The following is a 19,525-nucleotide window of genomic DNA, read 5'->3' as shown; positions in this document are numbered from 1 at the left end:
TACATTTTGATGTATAATATGTTGAGAAAGACGGAGAAATGTGTCTGTGGTGACGAGATAAACACTTTTTTTTGTTTGTAAAACGGCAGTATCTCGCACTCTGACCGAAATCTTCTCACTGTAACTTTTCCACATACACACCCATACAAAACTGGAAAAAGGAGGGAAAAGTTGATGACATTTGAAGGCTCACAATGTAAAATTGGTGAAACTTTTGGAAATTCCGAGAACATATCTGAATAGAGGACAAGTGCGGCAACGTTTTAAGAGTAAGTTTGAGTCTGTAGCTGAAAATTTGGGGACGTGATGTGGCGTGGAAAAAGTGTGATTTTTTTTTCTGTTTTTTCTCGGCTCCCATGTAAAGCGGATGAGAAATTCTTCGCCGTTTTTTACGTGTTGTTCGGAAACCGTTTGCGATATCCATAATCTAAATGGATGCACAGGATTCCCGATAATTGCACACGTTTTGGTATATCATTGTGTACGTACTCCAAACGGTGCGGGACTAGTAGTCCGGCAAATTTGTTGGCAGAGGAAGATAAGAATATTAAAAAAAAACGGCGTTTTGCCAGGATTGTAATAATTGTGCGACGCCTCTTAAAGAGGCAGGCACAATTAATAATAATAATTTTAAAAAACGGCGCTTTCCCAGGATTGTAATAATTGTGCGACGCCTCTTACAGAGGCAGGCACAATTAATAAGAATATTTTTAAAAAACGGCGTTTTCCCAGGATTGTAATAATTGTGCGACGCCTCTTAAAGAGGCAGGCACAATTAAAAACGGCGCTTTCCCAGGATTGTAATAATTGTGCGACGCCTCTTAAAGAGGCAGGCACAATTAAAAAAACGGCGCTTTCCGAGGATTGTAATAATTGTGCGACGCCTCTTACAGAGCCAGGTCATACCATTCTGAGCTTGAAGCCACAACACAGCCTTTCTCGCCAGAATCTCCCACTCATCCTTTACATCTGTGTGAAACTTATGAAGCCAGGTGAGAGCCAGAATGGTGGCCCACACTTTGCTTTTCGCCTAATTCACCGAAACAACGACAAATATGAGAAACGGATAAAAACCGAACAAAGTTTATCGTTGTAAAGTGGGACTGAATCTGAAGACAGCATTGTTTCAGCTGCACCACAAAGACATAAACCAAATCTAACCAAATTAACATGAGCAACATTTACTGAATGCAGATCTACACATATCTAAGTTCATGCACAAGAATAAACGAACATAAAGAGAACGCTACACAAGTTAGACCCTCAGGCAGCAGAGTGAGAAGCCAAATGTTTTACTGAGAGGAGGTCCGTCTCTGGAGTGACCCTTCAAAGTCAAACTGAGCATTCCCAAAGCGATAGTTCTCAAACAACCCAGAGACTTGGCTGTCTATAGCGTCCATCACCGATTCTTGGTCTGCTAGCAGCTGGGTTGAGCCGTCTTCTACCTGGAGCTGAATGATGAACCCCTGAATTGTCCTACCTCTGACAATGACTCACCTGGGCAGGTTTTGACTTCTCCACCTCTTTGCTCGTCTTTCCCAGTGCAGCAGCCAGAGCTGCGTCCTGCATCCAGAAACCTGAAGCATTTTGGAGGGAGACCAGCTGCAGCAGAGGGTCACAGGGTGGCTGCTTCACCTCAGCTTCATCCTCCTCTACAGCACATTCAGTAGGACAGGCTGTAGAGGAAAACAACTTGTGATAAATGTATGTGAAGCCAAATGTAATCTATGAAGAAATAGATTACAGTATAGAGTTAATTGTTATACAGTGCACCACATGAGAAAACAAAAACATTTCACCTTTCATCTCTTAAACTGAGTATAGTTCTAATGACATGTGAGAAAAACATAACCTTCCTCTAATTTTATTTGGGTAATGTCTGCCACACACATACTTACAAAAGAAACGATCCGTGTGTCTTTGCTGTGGAAGACTGTGAAGGCTGACTGAGGAAGCAAAGTGACAACATGCCATTTAAGTCATTTACATTTTTAAATTTCACATTTACATTTTACGCATTTTGATGTTTTATTTGCAGTTTTAATCACCATTAGAGGACATCTTATGAACGAATGAACCACTCCTACCAAACATACTTATTGGAAGTGATGCCCAGCACACCTTGAAGATTTCATTTCATTTTAGGGCCACATGCCTCATGCCTTCAAGAATTAAGTCAAGAGCCAGAATTGTTTTTCAGTGAACATAATTTATTTTGCATTATATGTTATGTTTGTCACATTTCATAGTTCTAAAATATTTTTTTTTTTAAAACAGGAAACATGAGTTGATGTGTTTGGAATCTAATTTCAACAATGTTTGATGTATTGAATTTATATTTGTACTTACGCGGTTGTGGTGGAGGACCTTCCCAAGCTGACTTAGATACTATGAAACAAGAAAGACATGATGCCTAAATGAGAGCAAGAGAATGAACCACTCCTACCAAACATATCGTGCTTCAACCATCGTTTGACTGCAAATAAATGTTTTACTTACTGGGAGATGCCATACTGAAAACTTTGAAAAAAGAACAGAGAATAACATTAGAAAAATCGATGAAAGTAAGTCAAGAAAATATTAAGTACACTACTTCCTAACTTCACAAAAAGCGAGTTAAAAAAAAGAGAAGACTTAAAACAGTAAAAAAGAAAAGGTTTAAAACCACAGGGCAGTGTAAGAAGTTTAAATTGGATTGGAACAAGTACTTTTGGGATGTTAGCAACAGAAGGCGTAACAAGATTCTAGATTGTTGGGGCTCTCGAAAGTACCAAGTTTTAAGGCAAGTTTTAAGGCAAAAGAAGGCAGGCTTGGTGTACACCATTACAGCCAGAGATGACCTGACCAAAGCCAAACAGGTGGATCATTCACTGCACAAAAAAAAGGGATGGTTCATTTTGATTCCTGTGCAAAATCCCATTTGGGCTCCCTTCCGATGTCACGACAAGTTCAAAGGGTTTTGCCTCTGACAGACCTATCGTCAGTGTAACGATAGCATGGTCAATATAGTGGCAGTCATTCCCAGCTTGTCTTCAGAACTTTGGATGCCGTGCATTTAATATGTTGGATTATTTTCACATCCTTCGTCATCCATTTTCTTCCCACTGAGAAACACCACCCCCGATAAAGTCTCACCTATGTTACCGACATGCCCCGACCTTTCATGTGCTCATGATTCAATGTATTAAAAGTAACTTCGTAATAAACTACCAGTTTTATTGTCGCCGCCTTTCATGCGTCATTAGTATAATGAACCTTGTAGGTTTATAGGTCATTTCCCTGGATGAAGGTCCCAGGATGGTGTTTAGCTCAACTATGAAAACATCTCTCATTTCATTTTCACCCAAACACACAAAGATTAATCACAAATAAATGTTGATGTTTGCCATTCAAAATGCTTCTGCAACTTCAGGTTCAGTGTCTTGTGAAAAAAAAAAAAAACACTTGGGGACATTATTATGGAGATTTAAGCCAAGTTCGCCAACAACCCTGGAAATGTGAGCTGGCGCAATCTTCCAGCTAAGCCATGGCCACACTAACAAAAAAAAGGTAAAAAAGAGGTAATCATTGATGTAATTCAAAACAAAGAACTGAAAAACCTGTCAATTTAGTTTTTAGTAGTGAGAGTTAAATATGAAACATGACAAGCCTTAAATGTTTATGTTTGTGTTCATTCAAGATTTTGTTTCTTACATGCTTTAAGTGAAGACTTTTTCGATGAACCTAAAATTTTGAAAAAAGAACAGAGAATAACATTAGAAAAATCGATGAAAGTAAGTTAAGAAAAAATATTAATCTTCCAGCTAATCCATGGCCGCCCCAACTTATTGGAAGTGATGCCCAGCACACCTGGAAGATTTCATTTCATTTTAGGGCCACATGCCTCATGCCTTCATGAATTAAGTCAAGAGCCAAAATTGTTTTTCAATTAACATAATTTATTTTGCATTATATGTTATGTTTGTCACATTTCATAGTTCTAAAATAATAAAAAAAAAAAAACAGGAAACATGAGTTGATGTGTTTGGAATCTAATTTCAACAATGTTTGATGTATTGCATTTATATTTGTACTTACACGGTTGTGGTGGAGGACATGCCTTAGCTGACAGAGATACTATGAAATAAGAAAGACATGATGCCTAAATGAGAGCAAGAGAATGAACCAGTCCTACCAAACACATCATGTATCAACCTACATTTGTACACAATTATATTGTGAGACTACAACTGTATCAAAGTGAGGTTCTGTAATTAAAGTCAGAAAACAATGTGTATTGTGATTCAGTGTGGATTACGGTTTAACCTCATTGTTTTGTGGATTGCAAATAAACTTTGTACTTACGCATTTTTCGTTGACCACCAAAACTTCCTATAATATAAGGACAAAATGAGAGCAAGAGAATGAACCAGTCCTACCAAACATATCGTGCTTTAACCATCGTTTGACTGCAAATAAACGTTTTACTTACTGGGAGATGCCATACAACAGTACATCATTGCTGTCGAGAGAGAGAGAGAGAGAGAGAGAGAGAAGAGAGAGAGAGAGAGAGAGAGAGAGAGAGAGAGAGAGAGAGAGAGAGAGAGATTACATCTCAAAAAATGAAAAGAAAAAACAAACACACAAATTGCCCAAACTCATACAGAAAAGTGGAAATTGGGAATACACTCACCAGGCACTGGAACATTCCGACGCACCAAAGGTCCTTGGATCGGCTCGCCATCACCTTTGTTGACTGCAATGAAGGCAGTGAAACAACTGCTCACTCCTGATTGGATACTGAGAGCCACCACCTTCTCCTTCACTCCTGCCTGGTGGTTCCCCCTGGGCTCTCTTCCCTCCATCTCCAAAGAGCGAATCAGAGTCCGAGCGCCCAGCCTGTGGACTGTTAATCTGAAGACACATTTCACATCACGTCTCGAAGCAACTTCTCTCTTGTCAGTCACACTCTTACTTGTCTCACTGTTTTAAACAACAGATCAAAGTTAGTTCACGTCAAAGTTCTTGTAATCTGTATTTAAGGATGCTACGAACAGCTCTTTCAGTGGCAAACAGAATCCACCTTGATTTACCATAAAATATGTTGGGATTTATGGTTGGTAATTAGCATAAATAATTACTGTAAGTAATGGATTACTGAAAGTAATAGATTACTGAAAGTAATTTAGGAAAAATTGGAATTACTAATGAAGTAAACGGTTAGTTACTCATCAGCAACTCCTAGAGTAATTGAGTAATTACTCAAAAGTTAATAAATTATCAAAAATAATTTATTAATAAAAATTATTAATTTGCATAAATTGGTTATTTATCAAATAATAATTAAATCGGGGCACCACCAGCTAAGCTGGAAATAGCTAATACCAAATTTCAGTCTCGTTTGTCAAAAAGGGTTATTTAAGTAAAGTTAATATTTCTGTGTAAATATAACAATGTTAAATAACAAGGAAGGTGTGAGCTTCGAGCACAGACTGTTACAAACCAGTGAATTGTCAACAATAAATACACAATGATAACCAAGAATCGATCAATTCAGTTAAAATGCGTTTATTAACAAAAAGTATTTATTCAAAAATAATTCATAAATTATTTATTAAAACAACACAATTAAGTAATAAACAATCAAACACGAAGATCTAATCTATTAAACAGCAAACACTATGTACAACGAAAGAGGGTGTGTGTGTGTGTGAGAGTGTGTATGAGTGAGTGTGTGTGAGTGAATGTGTGGAAGCCTGAGTGGGATGTAATGACCACGAACGTCCACCAGGTGGCGGCAGGCGTTGGAGGGTCAGTGTGTGTGGGTGTAATGACCTCGAACGGACACTAGATGGCGGCAGGCGTCTAGTTCGAGGCAGTAACCGGAACGACCACTAGGGGCGCGGCGGCGCACGGAGGGAGAATGCAATGACTCGACTTGTCCACCGAGTGGCGGTCTTTCAAGAGATTGCAATCACCAACGCGGCCACCAGAGGCGCTTGGTGCACTCTTTCTGGACAGCGTGACGTCACTGTGCTCGTGCACGGCTCGTGAGCCTGCTCGGAGCGCGCCTGGGGGCTCGTGGCTGAGAAATCCCAGGGACAGTGAACTACACACGGTCACAGAAGCGGGTGCAGCAGCGCGCGGCTGCTTTTACGCGATCGTTTATGAGGAGGAGAGGAAAAATGAAAAGGAGGGAGGGAGAAGGGCAGTGGACAGAATATGTTCAGCTCTGCACACTGTCTCTGGACTGCACAGTCATCTAGAAATGGTCTGTGCAAGTTGAGAGAGAGAGCGAGAGAGAGAGAGAGAGAGAGAGAGCGGGTTACACAGTGCGGAGGTTCGCGTGGATGTAAATCCAACGCGCAGACACAGATTGGTTGGAAACAGGGATCGGCGTCCCTGACTTCAACACAATAATAAACACACAGCAATATTACAGTCACGTTATTCTCATTGCCTGCCCAGACTCTAAGCCTTACTCAGTTTGATGAGGGTGAACGTGCTGCCGGCGGCCGGGGAAAGTGCGTTGATTTCCCGGCTGGAGATTGTTTTTCTCTCTGGCGTCCCAGGGAAAACAAGCTCAAATGGTCTGTGGACAGGGAAAAGTCCACAGGATGATCCGAGGAGGATCAAGCGCTTATTTTGAGGAGGGGGAGAAGAAGCGGCTTCAGGTCTGCAGGCGGGAGGAGGGTGCGCTGGCAGCTGCACACTCGGACTCCGGTGAAGAAAGAAAAAAAGGAAAAAGGGAAAAGTAGAAGTAGTTCCACGGTGGTTGTCGGCTCGTCCGGCCGGGTGTGGAACTCCGGGCCCGGTCAGCGGGCACACGTGGCACTTCGTCTCCGTGCGAAACGGATGCGTCCGTCTTTACGCAGGTTTCAACATTGGAGAGGCAGAAATCACCCCGGCGGGGGTGTTTTATACCTCTTGTTGTGGTTTCGTGTTACCGGTCGGCTCTGGGTCATGTGGACCAATCCTGACGGAGGGCCCGCCCTGGACCTTCCAGCTGGTGAGGGAGCTCTCGGGCTCCCCCTGCCGTTGGCCTCTAGTATTGCACCTTGGACGGGGGGGTCCAGGGGGTGATCACGTGACCAATGGCAGACTTTTTCAGTTGTAGGCATGTGGTCCTTTGTTCTCAAAACGTGGTCTCCCCTCCCCCTTCCGTGAGGTTGATTGGCCCCCAACATCCCCCCTTTGGTCCGAAGAGTGGGATGCGGAACTCAGGCTTTGGAGCAAACCTGGGCCGAAACGTCTATGAGTCTGTGAATGTCCCAATGTCCTGTGGAACACAAGGTCATTTTCTGTCCAACAGTTCATACATGAGGTTATTGTCCGAGCAGGGCAAGGCTAGTCTGGGCAGGGTAAGGCTAGTCTGGGCAGACCTACTATTCCTGTTCTAACTATCTAAGCCTTCATACATTTCATTTCTTACAAGTGCATCACCAGTGAAAATGAAAGAGGTAGGAAAGGGCAGGAAAGTTGAAGAACAGGAGGGAGATGGGTTAGTAGGCAGCTCGAGGACAAGTTTACAAAAGCGGAGGTACCGGATACAAGGAGTAGAGTCTGACCTGTAAACTGTGGATGTGGTTGCACCAGTGAGCAAGTGTCCAAAAGCCACCAGCCGTCTGGGGCTTTTGGTGCACCTGCTCCGGTGAGGAGTGAGAGTGAAGTGTGGTGTGTGGAGGTGCACGTGTGTGTTCCCTTCCAATACCCCAACTTTCACTACAGAGGCTTAAAACTGTACACATTATTTCTGTTAATAATGGCTAAGTTTTGAAGAAATCACAACTCTTGGCTCTGTGGTTTCACAGAGGTTAAAATAGCACTGCCGAGACTGTCAGATGTATCTGTGAAGGTTGTATAACCGTGGTGGTGTTAGTCTTGAGAAATTGCTCAACCCGGGTTAGTGGAGCTAAGTAAGGTGGTTCTACCTGTACTGAAGCTGCTAACGGAGGAGCTAATCTCCCTTCGATCTCGTGTGAGATTTCTGACTATACACAGGGGTTATTTCTCCTAAACAATACTTGACTGGTCTAAGGCATGCTAAGTGGTGTTAACAGAGCTGGATATGAGTTTACAGTGACTATATTTCCCTGAATGGTTCAACTCGAGCTTTGTAACTGCTCACGTTGTCTAAGGAGGCAGGGTTAGATTTCTGATGGTGGCAGGGGTTAGTACATGCATCTGATGGGAATTGAGCATGCTGGCACTAAACCCTACTGATTAAAATCTGTTATGCTCCTGGAATGGATGTTCTCCCCCCTCGCTAGGGGAGGAGTTGACCTTACTCCGAGGGAGTAAATTGATTGAGTGGCTCTGCAATGCAGGCCGTGACAACACTGACCTCTTCTGGCTGGTCCAGAAGGTGCAGTGTAAGGTCATATCTCTACCAGTCATTCTTTGGAGGGAGTGGAACCTGTGAAGTGGTGTATGGTGGACCGATTGGTCACCAACACCCGTTGGAGGCTCACGTCTCCATCTGCACCACCGCTGTTGCCATACCGGAGTATGTGTGTGGTGCTGTGGTTGACTCTGTCAACCTGGGAGAATGACTGGGAGTGGTATGGTGAATGGAGGTTGGCCTCCATTACCAAAATGTCGTACAGGGCAGCCATGACACTGCGTGTGGCATGTGTGCCTGTCTGAGTCGACCAAAGATGGGAAGCTCCAATGGCTGAACGCTTGGTTCAGAAGGAGGGCAGCAGCCGGAATGGCTGTGTCAAGATGGAGGCTCCCAAGTTATGACACGTTAGTCGGGCTCTGAGGTTTTGGCTGGCATGAACTCTCCCTGCTGGGGTTCAGTCCCATCAGCGCCACCTATGAGCCCAATGAATTCAACTTTGATGCGGCACCCCAAACTATGCTAAGAGCAAGTTTGGTTCACGCTACCAGAAGTTGATAAAGGACGTGTCGTGTCTCGGCTAAATGTTCCTCACAGGTGCAGTGACGCATGAGGAAGTCATCCACATAGATGAGGGTTGCCGTGAGCAGCAATGTTACTCATCATGGTGTGGAGAAGGATGGTAGACACCGATGGTGGGTCTAAGTAGCCGAAGTGGCACCGGTTCCAGGCGAACTGGCGGTTGCCAAAGGAAGAAGCTAGCTGCTACTGGTTAGCGGGGACCACCTTTGTGGTCCAGCACCACTTTACCGCGTATACAGCTAGAAAGAGTATGTACTGGTGTACAGAAGATGGCGGTGCCTCGAGGTCAGTGGGGACGCACGCCAGGTGGGGGTCTATGACCCCCCTTTCGTGCGAGACCCGCGCGAAGATCGTGTGATAATCGCGGAAGACCTCAATGAATGCATCTCCTCGTTTCTGCTGTGTAAAGCGCTAGCTTTAGCAGGGTGTGGCTCGGTCTTTGACTCGAAACCTGAATAAGGTTCTTCTGGTACAGACGCGGTCTGTTTCCCTGAAGTGTCTGTATTCTCTGGTTGAGTCATCGGAGCGTGCACAACCAGGTCACCTTCAGTGCTCGGTTTTGTTCCATGGAGAACCTGGTCAAGGTTAACGTGGTGAGCGCTGGTGATGGTTTTGGTTGTGGGAATGAGGAGAGCGGTGTCATGCGTGTCGTCACTGGTGGGGGACGACGGCAGGTTGTCAGTGAGAGGCACCCTCAGTTCAAGATTGTGAAATGAACTGTCAGTTGACATCTCTAAAGGTGGGAATGCGGTCACTTTAATCTGACCGTGTGTCAGATTGTGGACCTGCGGGTTGGCTGAATGATTGTTCAGCTCCAGAAGAGATGTGTCACAGATCACCGGCACGGGATCTGGACAGCGAGTCGAGGAGGCACATGAACCAGGGACCTTGGTTAAGGTCTGAAGTGACCGTGCTGAAAGTGAGCGGTGGCTCGGAACTTTAAGCAGGCCGGCGTCGGTGGCCGATTTCTCGGACCAGCGCGCCAAAGGTGCCTCCGGAACCGAGGTTCCATCCATGTATGCACCCCCCACGGTGTGGTGGGTGTGCAAAGAAGTACTCATGTACAAAGAAGAACTCACGTCCTTCAGTGACAAGAGTATAGAGTGGTGTGCTTGAACTGGGTCTCGGCTCGTCACCTGCAGCGGATGCTGACTGTCAGGGAGCCTTGAAGTGGATTGGCTGGGGTCAAACTCTGGGAGAGACCCAAGTATTGGTAGGGGACCTCTGGACTGGATGGCATCGACTCTGCTGTTGAAAGCTTGGTGGCCTGGTTCAGGGCCAAGGGGAGTCGGGCTGGTGACTTGGGACCAAAGGCGCCATTGGTTGCAGTCCATCAGCACGGCCAGTCGGTTTAAGAGGTCCTGACCAATAAGAAGTTCCTCTGTGTTCAGGTCAGTGACATAGATGGGATGTGTCACCGACATGTCCTGGAAAGTCATGTCGACCCAGACACGTTTAGTGATGGGAGACACGTCCTGAGTGAAGCTTCTGATGTTTATGCTACACTCTTCCACCTGAAGTGGCTTTCCTAGGGCACGCATGGTTCTAGCAACCTGCGTGAAGGTGGCTGAACACATGAGGGTGATTTCTGACCCAGAATCAAGCAGGGCGAGGGTGTCTACACCCCCTGCCATCACTGAAGTGTATACGCAGTTGGCATTGCCATTGCGTACAAGATCACCCAAGAATGTCAAAGGGGGCTCCTCTGTTGGTTCTGAGGGCCTCTTTGACCTCCTGGATCTCCTCCTCCTCCTCCTGACAAAGCAAACTTTGTGTGCGGAGGGGAGAGGCGACCGGCCTAGTCATGTGGTCAGGGGCCGGGAGTCCGGTTCCTCAGGGGAGCCGGGTCCCTTCTGACCAGGCGGGTCCAGGTCCCGCATCACCTCCTTGAGGCAGGATTTAACCCACTGTGGGACGTCTGCGTCCCAGTGGTTTTGGGTCTGACCTCGGCCTCGGTTGTGAGACTTACCTCTCCGCTGGGAGTGGTGAGGTCTCGGTCTGCCTGATCTCTTACCTCTGGGCCGTTGTCCACCTCGTGGTCGAGGTTGTGGACATCTAACGGGTCCCCCATCCACAGCAAGTGCGGGGGAGGGGACCTCGTGACCTACAGGTGCCAGGTTCGTGTTTCCAGTCGCCTGCGTTCTCAGGACGCCTGCGTCACCATCATGGTTTTCACCTGAACTGTGACGCAGCTCCCACACCATCTGCGCGTGTTTGCGGAGGTCTTTCATGGTGGGGTTTTTGGTCCTGCAGAAAAGAGCGACATCGAACCGCACACTGTTGTGGAGGTTGTTAATGAAGAGCGATTTTAAAGTCTGGTCTTCATCCAACCCCGGTGCACTGCGGCCTTGGAAGTAGGCGGCCCTAAGGCGCCTATAGTACTCTCTGGGAGGCTCCGCCTCCTTCTGAGTAATGGCAAGTGCACCAAGGGTTGAAGAGGCAGGATCATTGTACAGAGAATACTCTTCCCTAAGTGCATGACAGAGGGATGAGTAATGGTCTCTGACGGCAGGTGGGAGGGATTCCATGTAAACATGGACGCTCCTGGACGTCGTCTTCCAGAGAAGCTTCAGCTTCTCACGTGACGAAGGATGAGGCAGGTCGAGGAGGCAGCGTTCAACCTCCCGGAGGTAGTCCTCTATACTAACCTCCCGGTTGTTTGGGTTGAACTGCTCTATGTCCTCTGCAAGGGACTCAAGCTGGCGGGTCCGAAGACCACGTTCCCTTGGGGGACCGGAATGGTCCGAGTCATCTGAGCTGGACCCCCCTGGTTCTCTCCGGTGGAGAGAGTGAGGGTCATGATGACCAAGAGGGTCTCCAGTGAGTGGAGGACCAAAGCTGATAGCACGGTGAGGTGCTGCAGAATAACTCTTTTCATTCTCCTGGACAGGAGTGAAAGAGCTGTGAGAGCGCATTGAGGTGCGGCTAAGCACCGATGGATGTGTGTCATAGCACACCGGGACCCTGCGGTCCTTAAAGTGAAAAGCTGGGTGGACTGAGTGTCGGTTCAGTGGGATGCAGTCAACTCCCACAACACTGGGCAGGTGTCTTGTGCCACGCCCCCCTGGCTGTGTGTCAAGCCCCCCCCTCGCCATGGCTGCGGGGAAGCTTGATGCAGTCTGTCCCCCTGACGGGACAGCTCCAAGTCTACACTCACCTGTGGTGGGCGGTCCACCTAACTGGACCACCTCAGGATTGTAGAGACCTGGAGGAGGCTGTCCACCTGACTGGACAGCTTCAAGAATGCGCATAACTGGGGTCATTTGTCCATCTGACTGGACATTTTCCAGACTGCGGAGGTGTGCTGCATCTCTGCTGAGAGCTGCACCAGGTTTTACCCCAATGTGGTTTGGCTCATTGTGCTGAGAGCCATAACCTGACTCATCGTCTGATGAATCATCAGATGATGTGTTTGTTTTGACTTCTTTCGCAGAAGTTCGGGTTAGTAACCCAATAGGTTCCGTATAAGGAGCCTGATGGTCCCTGGCCTGGATCTCCTGTCGCAGGCGGGAGTTCTCCAGCTTCAGCTGGGCACTGTTAATCCTCAGCTGCGAACTGTAAAGTTGCAGCTGGGAGAGCTGCTCTTGAGCTTCCAGAGCTTGCAGCTCGGCCTTGCGCTGGTAGAGCAGTGCAATGTGGCCTAACACATCCGGAATGGTGAGCTCTACCTGACCAACCGGGTTCCTCACATAGCTTAACAGCTGCCTGATCTCTGCTTCACAGGTCTCTAAGCTGTAGCTGTTGAGGTTTCTTCTCTCCTGTGTGGAGAGGCATAGGAGCCCAGCGACCAGTCTGCAGGGCTGGGTCATGTGGCTCCCGAGGAGTCTCTGCTCCGAGCCCGCAGTGTCTCTGACTACTCATGGTAGGAGTCACGCGAAAGCTGTGTTTTGAAAAGTGCCAAAATGTTGTTAATGCACAGGTGATGGTTACACCTGTGGCTTACAACTCTGTGGGTTGCTAATTGCTCTAACTGTAACCTCTCTCAAGTTAACAGGGTGGTGTTAGCACCTTGGGTGAGCAATAGCGGGTTAGTGTACATTTATCTCTATGCCAGAAATAAAAGAATGCATGGAAATGCAAGACAAAAGAAGGCTTTACCACTTCACAAACACAATTGATTTTGCTTAGCAGTGCTGTAACGTGTTCTTCGAAAAACTAAGTTCTGAGAAAAACAAAGTTATCGGTTGTAAAACTAAACAGACAATTCTGGATAAATTATGCAGATATTGTGACAATACTGGTTTTAAAACAGCCTCACACGGGGCACCATTATGTTGGGATTTATGGTTGGTAATTAGCATAAATAATTACTGTAAGTAATGGATTACTGAAAGTAATAGATTACTGAAAGTAATTTAGGAAAAATTGGAATTACTAATGAAGTAAACGGTTAGCTACTCATCAGCAACTCCTAGAGTAATTGAGTAATTACTCAAAAGTTAATAAATTATCAAAAATAATTTATTAATAAAAATTATTAATTTGCATAAATTGGTTATTTATCAAATAATAATTAAATCGGGGCACCACCAGCTAAGCTGGAAATAGCTAATACCAAATTTCAGTCTCGTTTGTCAAAAAGGGTTATTTAAGTAAAGTTAATATTTCTGTGTAAATATAACAATGTTAAATAACAAGGAAGGTGTGAGCTTCGAGCACAGACTGTTACAAACCAGTGAATTGTCAACAATAAATACACAATGATAACCAAGAATCGATCAATTCAGTTAAAATGCGTTTATTAACAAAAAGTATTTATTCAAAAATAATTCATAAATTATTTATTAAAACAACACAATTAAGTAATAAACAATCAAACACGAAGATCTAATCTATTAAACAGCAAACACTATGTACAACGAAAGAGGGTGTGTGTGTGTGTGAGAGTGTGTATGAGTGAGTGTGTGTGAGTGAATGTGTGGAAGCCTGAGTGGGATGTAATGACCACGAACGTCCACCAGGTGGCGGCAGGCGTTGGAGGGTCAGTGTGTGTGGGTGTAATGACCTCGAACGGACACTAGATGGCGGCAGGCGTCTAGTTCGAGGCAGTAACCGGAACGACCACTAGGGGCGCGGCGGCGCACGGAGGGAGAATGCAATGACTCGACTTGTCCACCGAGTGGCGGTCTTTCAAGAGATTGCAATCACCAACGCGGCCACCAGAGGCGCTTGGTGCACTCTTTCTGGACAGCGTGACGTCACTGTGCTCGTGCACGGCTCGTGAGCCTGCTCGGAGCGCGCCTGGGGGCTCGTGGCTGAGAAATCCCAGGGACAGTGAACTACACACGGTCACAGAAGCGGGTGCAGCAGCGCGCGGCTGCTTTTACGCGATCGTTTATGAGGAGGAGAGGAAAAATGAAAAGGAGGGAGGGAGAAGGGCAGTGGACAGAATATGTTCAGCTCTGCACACTGTCTCTGGACTGCACAGTCATCTAGAAATGGTCTGTGCAAGTTGAGAGAGAGAGCGAGAGAGAGAGAGAGAGAGAGCGGGTTACACAGTGCGGAGGTTCGCGTGGATGTAAATCCAACGCGCAGACACAGATTGGTTGGAAACAGGGATCGGCGTCCCTGACTTCAACACAATAATAAACACACAGCAATATTACAGTCACGTTATTCTCATTGCCTGCCCAGACTCTAAGCCTTACTCAGTTTGATGAGGGTGAACGTGCTGCCGGCGGCCGGGGAAAGTGCGTTGATTTCCCGGCTGGAGATTGTTTTTCTCTCTGGCGTCCCAGGGAAAACAAGCTCAAATGGTCTGTGGACAGGGAAAAGTCCACAGGATGATCCGAGGAGGATCAAGCGCTTATTTTGAGGAGGGGGAGAAGAAGCGGCTTCAGGTCTGCAGGCGGGAGGAGGGTGCGCTGGCAGCTGCACACTCGGACTCCGGTGAAGAAAGAAAAAAAGGAAAAAGGGAAAAGTAGAAGTAGTTCCACGGTGGTTGTCGGCTCGTCCGGCCGGGTGTGGAACTCCGGGCCCGGTCAGCGGCACACGTGGCACTTCGTCTCCGTGCGAAACGGATGCGTCCGTCTTTACGCAGGTTTCAACATTGGAGAGGCAGAAATCACCCCGGCGGGGGTGTTTTATACCTCTTGTTGTGGTTTCGTGTTACCGGTCGGCTCTGGGTCATGTGGACCAATCCTGACGGAGGGCCCGCCCTGGACCTTCCAGCTGGTGAGGGAGCTCTCGGGCTCCCCCTGCCGTTGGCCTCTAGTATTGCACCTTGGACGGGGGGGTCCAGGGGGTGATCACGTGACCAATGGCAGACTTTTTCAGTTGTAGGCATGTGGTCCTTTGTTCTCAAAACGTGGTCTCCCCTCCCCCTTCCGTGAGGTTGATTGGCCCCCAACAAATATATACATTTGAACTTTTTAAAATAGTTAAAAATGTTAATTTATTTGATAAATACTGCAATGTGTTTTTATTGTAAATTCTTTTTAATTAACCCTTTTCCACTTTAAATAGCCATAGTATTTAAATACCCATTATTCTTTATTATTCTTATTTCATATCTTTTGTGCAATGTGAAGCTGCTGTGAAAACTAAATCCTGCTTTACCCAGTATCTTCTTCAGGTTTCAGACTGAAGTTCAGCCGGTTCTGAGTGAGATGACCTGCCAGGCTGTACTTCACCGTCACACAGCCCGTTGCAGCCTCTGAGCTCTGATACCACATTTAGGATGAGAAGATTGTGGTACATCACTGTTGACACAACTTGATGAAATTAAATGAAAAATCATCATGAGATATTGGCGCTCACACCTGTCCAGTGATTTGGCCGTAAATCAGCGAACGCTGACCGTGGAAAAGTGCTGTGATTGGTGGAGAGAGGACAGTGACAGACATGTTCTTTGGCAAATCCCATGTGGTGGAAATGTCCACCACGGCCGGCTGCAGAGCAAATCGCAGCGACTGCATCACCTGAAATATTCCAATGAAAACTGTTTGTAGAAGGCATTTCAGCTTTACATGCTGTGATCATAATCTCAAACACATGTAGTGTTGTATGATTTGATGTGACAGATCATGTGTGTGTGTATTGTTGTACTTTTGGCTGCATCCTGTCAGTTCCTGTGATGAACTGAGCGTGACCCCCTCCCTCTTTGGCCAATCCGTTGATGAGAGCAGAGCTCGATCCTTCCCCGATCCCAAAGGAGAAACACCTGCAACACGACAGTTTTCTCCTAAAATCTAAATATCTGTTATCACATGAGCTGCACTGCTGGATTTGTTTTTGTGGGTTTACCTGTGGGAGCCTGAATTCTTCGTCACCAGATCAATGACTGCCTTGGTGTTCCCCACCTCTCCATCCTTGAAGACAAACAGCTGAGAAGGAGAGTTTGGAAAAAAACACAAAAAAAACATAAATAAGTGTCCACTGTACACTGGGAACGACCGGACACCACCAATGATCTGAGCGGCCTGAAACATTCAAGTGTGACCTCAACTATTGCAGCAGTCAAATCACCCAATAGGGTTAAATAAACAACATTTCTTCATGCACACTGGCTGACTGAAACTTAGCCTTACATTATAGTTAGTCTCCACCCCCCAAGAAGCTCCATCTCAATCAGCTTATTTAAACTTAATATGTTGCTGCCCTCCTGCACCTTCCCCAGATACACATCCACTAGATACTGAGTGAGCCTGTATTAATTTATTAACTAATTTATAAATAAACCAGAGACAAAAGAGGTTTGTCACCTTGTTAGAATGCTCGCTTAAATGTATAGTACAGTAAAACATTTTTAAATCTAGTCGTTATTTAACCAGGAAGAAATCAATTAAAATCAAGATCTCTTTTACAAGGGGGACCAGGCCAAGAGGTCTGCGGCACACGTCACATCGTCATGTTTGAAAATCTATTGAGGCATCCGTTTCAGAAATACACAAGGTGTATGGTAAATTATTAAGAATGAGGTGCGGTCAGTACGAGCTTTGAAAAAAACAAGTTTGCCAGCCGCACAATGAAAGTGGACACAAGCATGAAAACTGTTACAATGGAAAGAAGTTCTGGAGACATATTGTCCAACCAGCACAACCTGTCCAGGTATGTGTGTGGCGAGAGTGTACATGTATTATTAGTTACAGGAACTGGGAACCTGTTTGAACGCTCACATTGTGGGAACTTGTCTACATAGACAGAAATCACGCTTCAATCATTCAATCTTGGTGAAGGTGGGGGTTCAGCGAGGCGACACAGGTGAGGTACGAAGGAGGGAGCTGAGACACACCTGAGGCCCATCATGGACTAGAAACCTCTCTCCTCCCCGGCAGCAGTGTGTGTGTGTGTGTGTGTGTGTGTGTGTGTGTATGTGTGTGTGTGTGTGTCTGTGTGTGTGTGTGTGTGTGTGTGTGTGTGTGTATGTACTTGTCTCGGCTGACTGAGAATGCAGGGCTGGTCATAAATATGCTCGAGAGGCCTCAGAATTTCTGTTCCTCCCAAATTTGCCTCCATCATTCCAACTTTCTTCAGAGCCTCCTCCATGGTCTGCTGACTGTACTCCACACTTTTACTGCAATCACACAGACACACGCAAAGTCAAGCATGTATCTATTTTAAACCAAAGCGGAAAAAAAGACTATATGAATGAGGATCTATTCACGGGAAGATGTGCTCAAAGCTGGATCCAAAACTGTAAATGTTGAAATAGCAGCCCATTGGTAGGCTCTTCAGCAGCAGCAGCAGCGTATCCTTCAAGAAAGAGGAAAATATGAAGGCCACTGCATAGATAGGCGATGAAAGAGTTAACAACAGCAATAACATACCCGTGCACTGCTTATGCGAGTCTGATTTCTGTCTTTGGCATTCATATGGGCCCCCATACTTCCTGATCGATCCATCAGGAACACAAACTCTCCAGAGGAAGCTACTGAAGACATGACGGACTGAGGAAACTCAGGGTACAGGCTCACCATCACCACTGGATCACCCATCAGAGTGCCTGAGACATAGCACAGAGAAAACACCAAAAATCTGTTTGTTGCTTGAAGGGTGAAGACATCACAGTCATTATTACCACGCTAACTGAAAACATTTGCACTCACCAGGTGCTGCAGAGGCCTGTCCTGATTCCACCACCGCAGTGGGCTGGTGGGCATCTTTGTAATATATCAGTAGTTCAACATCTCTGTCAAACTTGTGTCCTGCACTCAGCTTCACCTGCAGGTTACAAATACATTATGATAAATAATGATATGATGCCTTGTTCTTAGTGCAGAGGATCAACACTCACACAGCGGACACATGGGCCCGCGACCTACCGTGACCTGGGTTTGGTCTGCGTTCAGGTACTGGAGAGGATCCAGGGAAGAGTTGGACTCCACCTTAGATATGGGACGAGGAGAGGACACTCGAGCAGAAAAAGACAGACTGTAAGGAACCAGAGAGGCTGGAACAGAGGTCACCTGGACAGAGGGTCCTTCACTACCTGCAAACAACACGAGAAACAACTGGAAATTAATCCAATCCTGTTTGAGTAGACATTAGTGAAGACAAAAGTTTCAGATGGGACTTTTACATACTACATTGCTGTGAATAAATTATAATATAGGACATTTAGCTGGATGTTTGTTTTTTTGTCATGAACACATTTGAATACCCTCATGTTTTGTGTGCATAAAGTAACATAAGAACAATAGATAACAACCCTCGCTACCAACCTCAGGGTTGGTAGCGAGGTACCTGAAAAACATAAGTACATACAGCAACATTATGGTTCCTCCACTGTTAGAACTGAAGTTGTGAAGAAAACCACATTTGAAAACAGCTTCAGTTCTTTCTATGTGGTCGACTGTATCACTGAAAATGTGTTAAATGTGTTTTCAAGTGTGTGAGCAAACATCTGGGGAAAGAATGTACGTGTGTTTTCATCAACGTGACACATAATACTTGAAACATCTCTAACTGATAACAGCAAAATATTTAGTCGGTCACTCTTATTGCTGTGAAATTAGATTTATTATAAAGACAAATAAGTGAGTGCAGGTTTGCTGATAGGTTTATATGTTCAATGTTGGTAGCAAATTAATATATTGTTCATAAAACACATTTTATCAATAATTCATTGAAATGATGTACTCATTCTGCTCACTCTATATTAACTTATTAGGTTTTTAAAAATCTTTTCTATTCTATCATATTTTAGGTAAGCAGAGATTATTTTCCAAGTATATCTATCACCAGGTTTTACACCTAAAATGAGGGTTAATGTTGTGTGACATTCAGAAGACTGACTCCACTGCATTTCCATCCATCCATCCATCCATTGGCTACCGCTTTTTTCCGGGGCCGGGTCGCGGAGGCAGCAGTCTGAGCAGAGTTGCCCAGACTTCCCTCGCCCCAGACACTTCCTCCAGCTCCTCCGGTGGCACCCCAAGGCGTTCCCAGGCCAGCCGAGAGACATAGTCCCTCCAGCATGTCCTGGGTCTGCCCCGAGGCCTCCTACCGGCGGGACATGCCCGAAACACCTCCCTCGGGAGGCGTCCGGGGGGCATCCGAAATAGATGCCCGAGCCACCTCAGCTGGCTCCTCTCGATGTGGAGGAGCAGCGGCTCTACTCCGAGCTCCTCCCTGGTGACTGAGCTCCTCACCCTATCTCTAAGGGTACGCCCAGCCACCCTA

General features: G+C 46.1%; 1 protein-coding gene across 1 annotated transcript in view; it reads right to left on the bottom strand.

The window, feature by feature from the left end:
* The window catches only part of LOC308140580 (von Willebrand factor A domain-containing protein 5A-like), a gene marked incomplete at its 5' end in the record, with an annotated part of 43,836 nt that extends 24,850 nt beyond the window's left edge, over positions 1–18,986 (bottom strand). Inside the window, 19 exons of the mRNA XM_080510416.1 lie at positions 1,498–1,676; positions 1,899–1,946; positions 2,350–2,388; positions 2,500–2,520; positions 3,694–3,723; positions 4,078–4,116; positions 4,345–4,371; positions 4,472–4,501; positions 4,673–4,893; positions 15,461–15,564; positions 15,664–15,822; positions 15,950–16,064; positions 16,148–16,227; positions 17,273–17,417; positions 17,508–17,596; positions 17,671–17,846; positions 17,950–18,064; positions 18,166–18,332; positions 18,983–18,986. Of these exons, the coding sequence (XP_080366542.1) occupies positions 1,498–1,676; positions 1,899–1,946; positions 2,350–2,388; positions 2,500–2,520; positions 3,694–3,723; positions 4,078–4,116; positions 4,345–4,371; positions 4,472–4,501; positions 4,673–4,893; positions 15,461–15,564; positions 15,664–15,822; positions 15,950–16,064; positions 16,148–16,227; positions 17,273–17,417; positions 17,508–17,596; positions 17,671–17,846; positions 17,950–18,064; positions 18,166–18,332; positions 18,983–18,986 (1,788 nt within the window). The remainder of the gene's footprint in view (positions 1–1,497; positions 1,677–1,898; positions 1,947–2,349; positions 2,389–2,499; positions 2,521–3,693; positions 3,724–4,077; positions 4,117–4,344; positions 4,372–4,471; positions 4,502–4,672; positions 4,894–15,460; positions 15,565–15,663; positions 15,823–15,949; positions 16,065–16,147; positions 16,228–17,272; positions 17,418–17,507; positions 17,597–17,670; positions 17,847–17,949; positions 18,065–18,165; positions 18,333–18,982) is intronic.
* Between the last annotated feature and the right edge of the window lie 539 nt (positions 18,987–19,525).

The sequence above is a fragment of the Blennius ocellaris genome (genome assembly GCF_963422515.1).
Source record: "Blennius ocellaris genome assembly, chromosome: 2".
Lineage (NCBI taxonomy): Eukaryota > Metazoa > Chordata > Actinopteri > Blenniiformes > Blenniidae > Blennius > Blennius ocellaris.
This window is presented reverse-complemented; position numbering and strand designations above follow the sequence as displayed.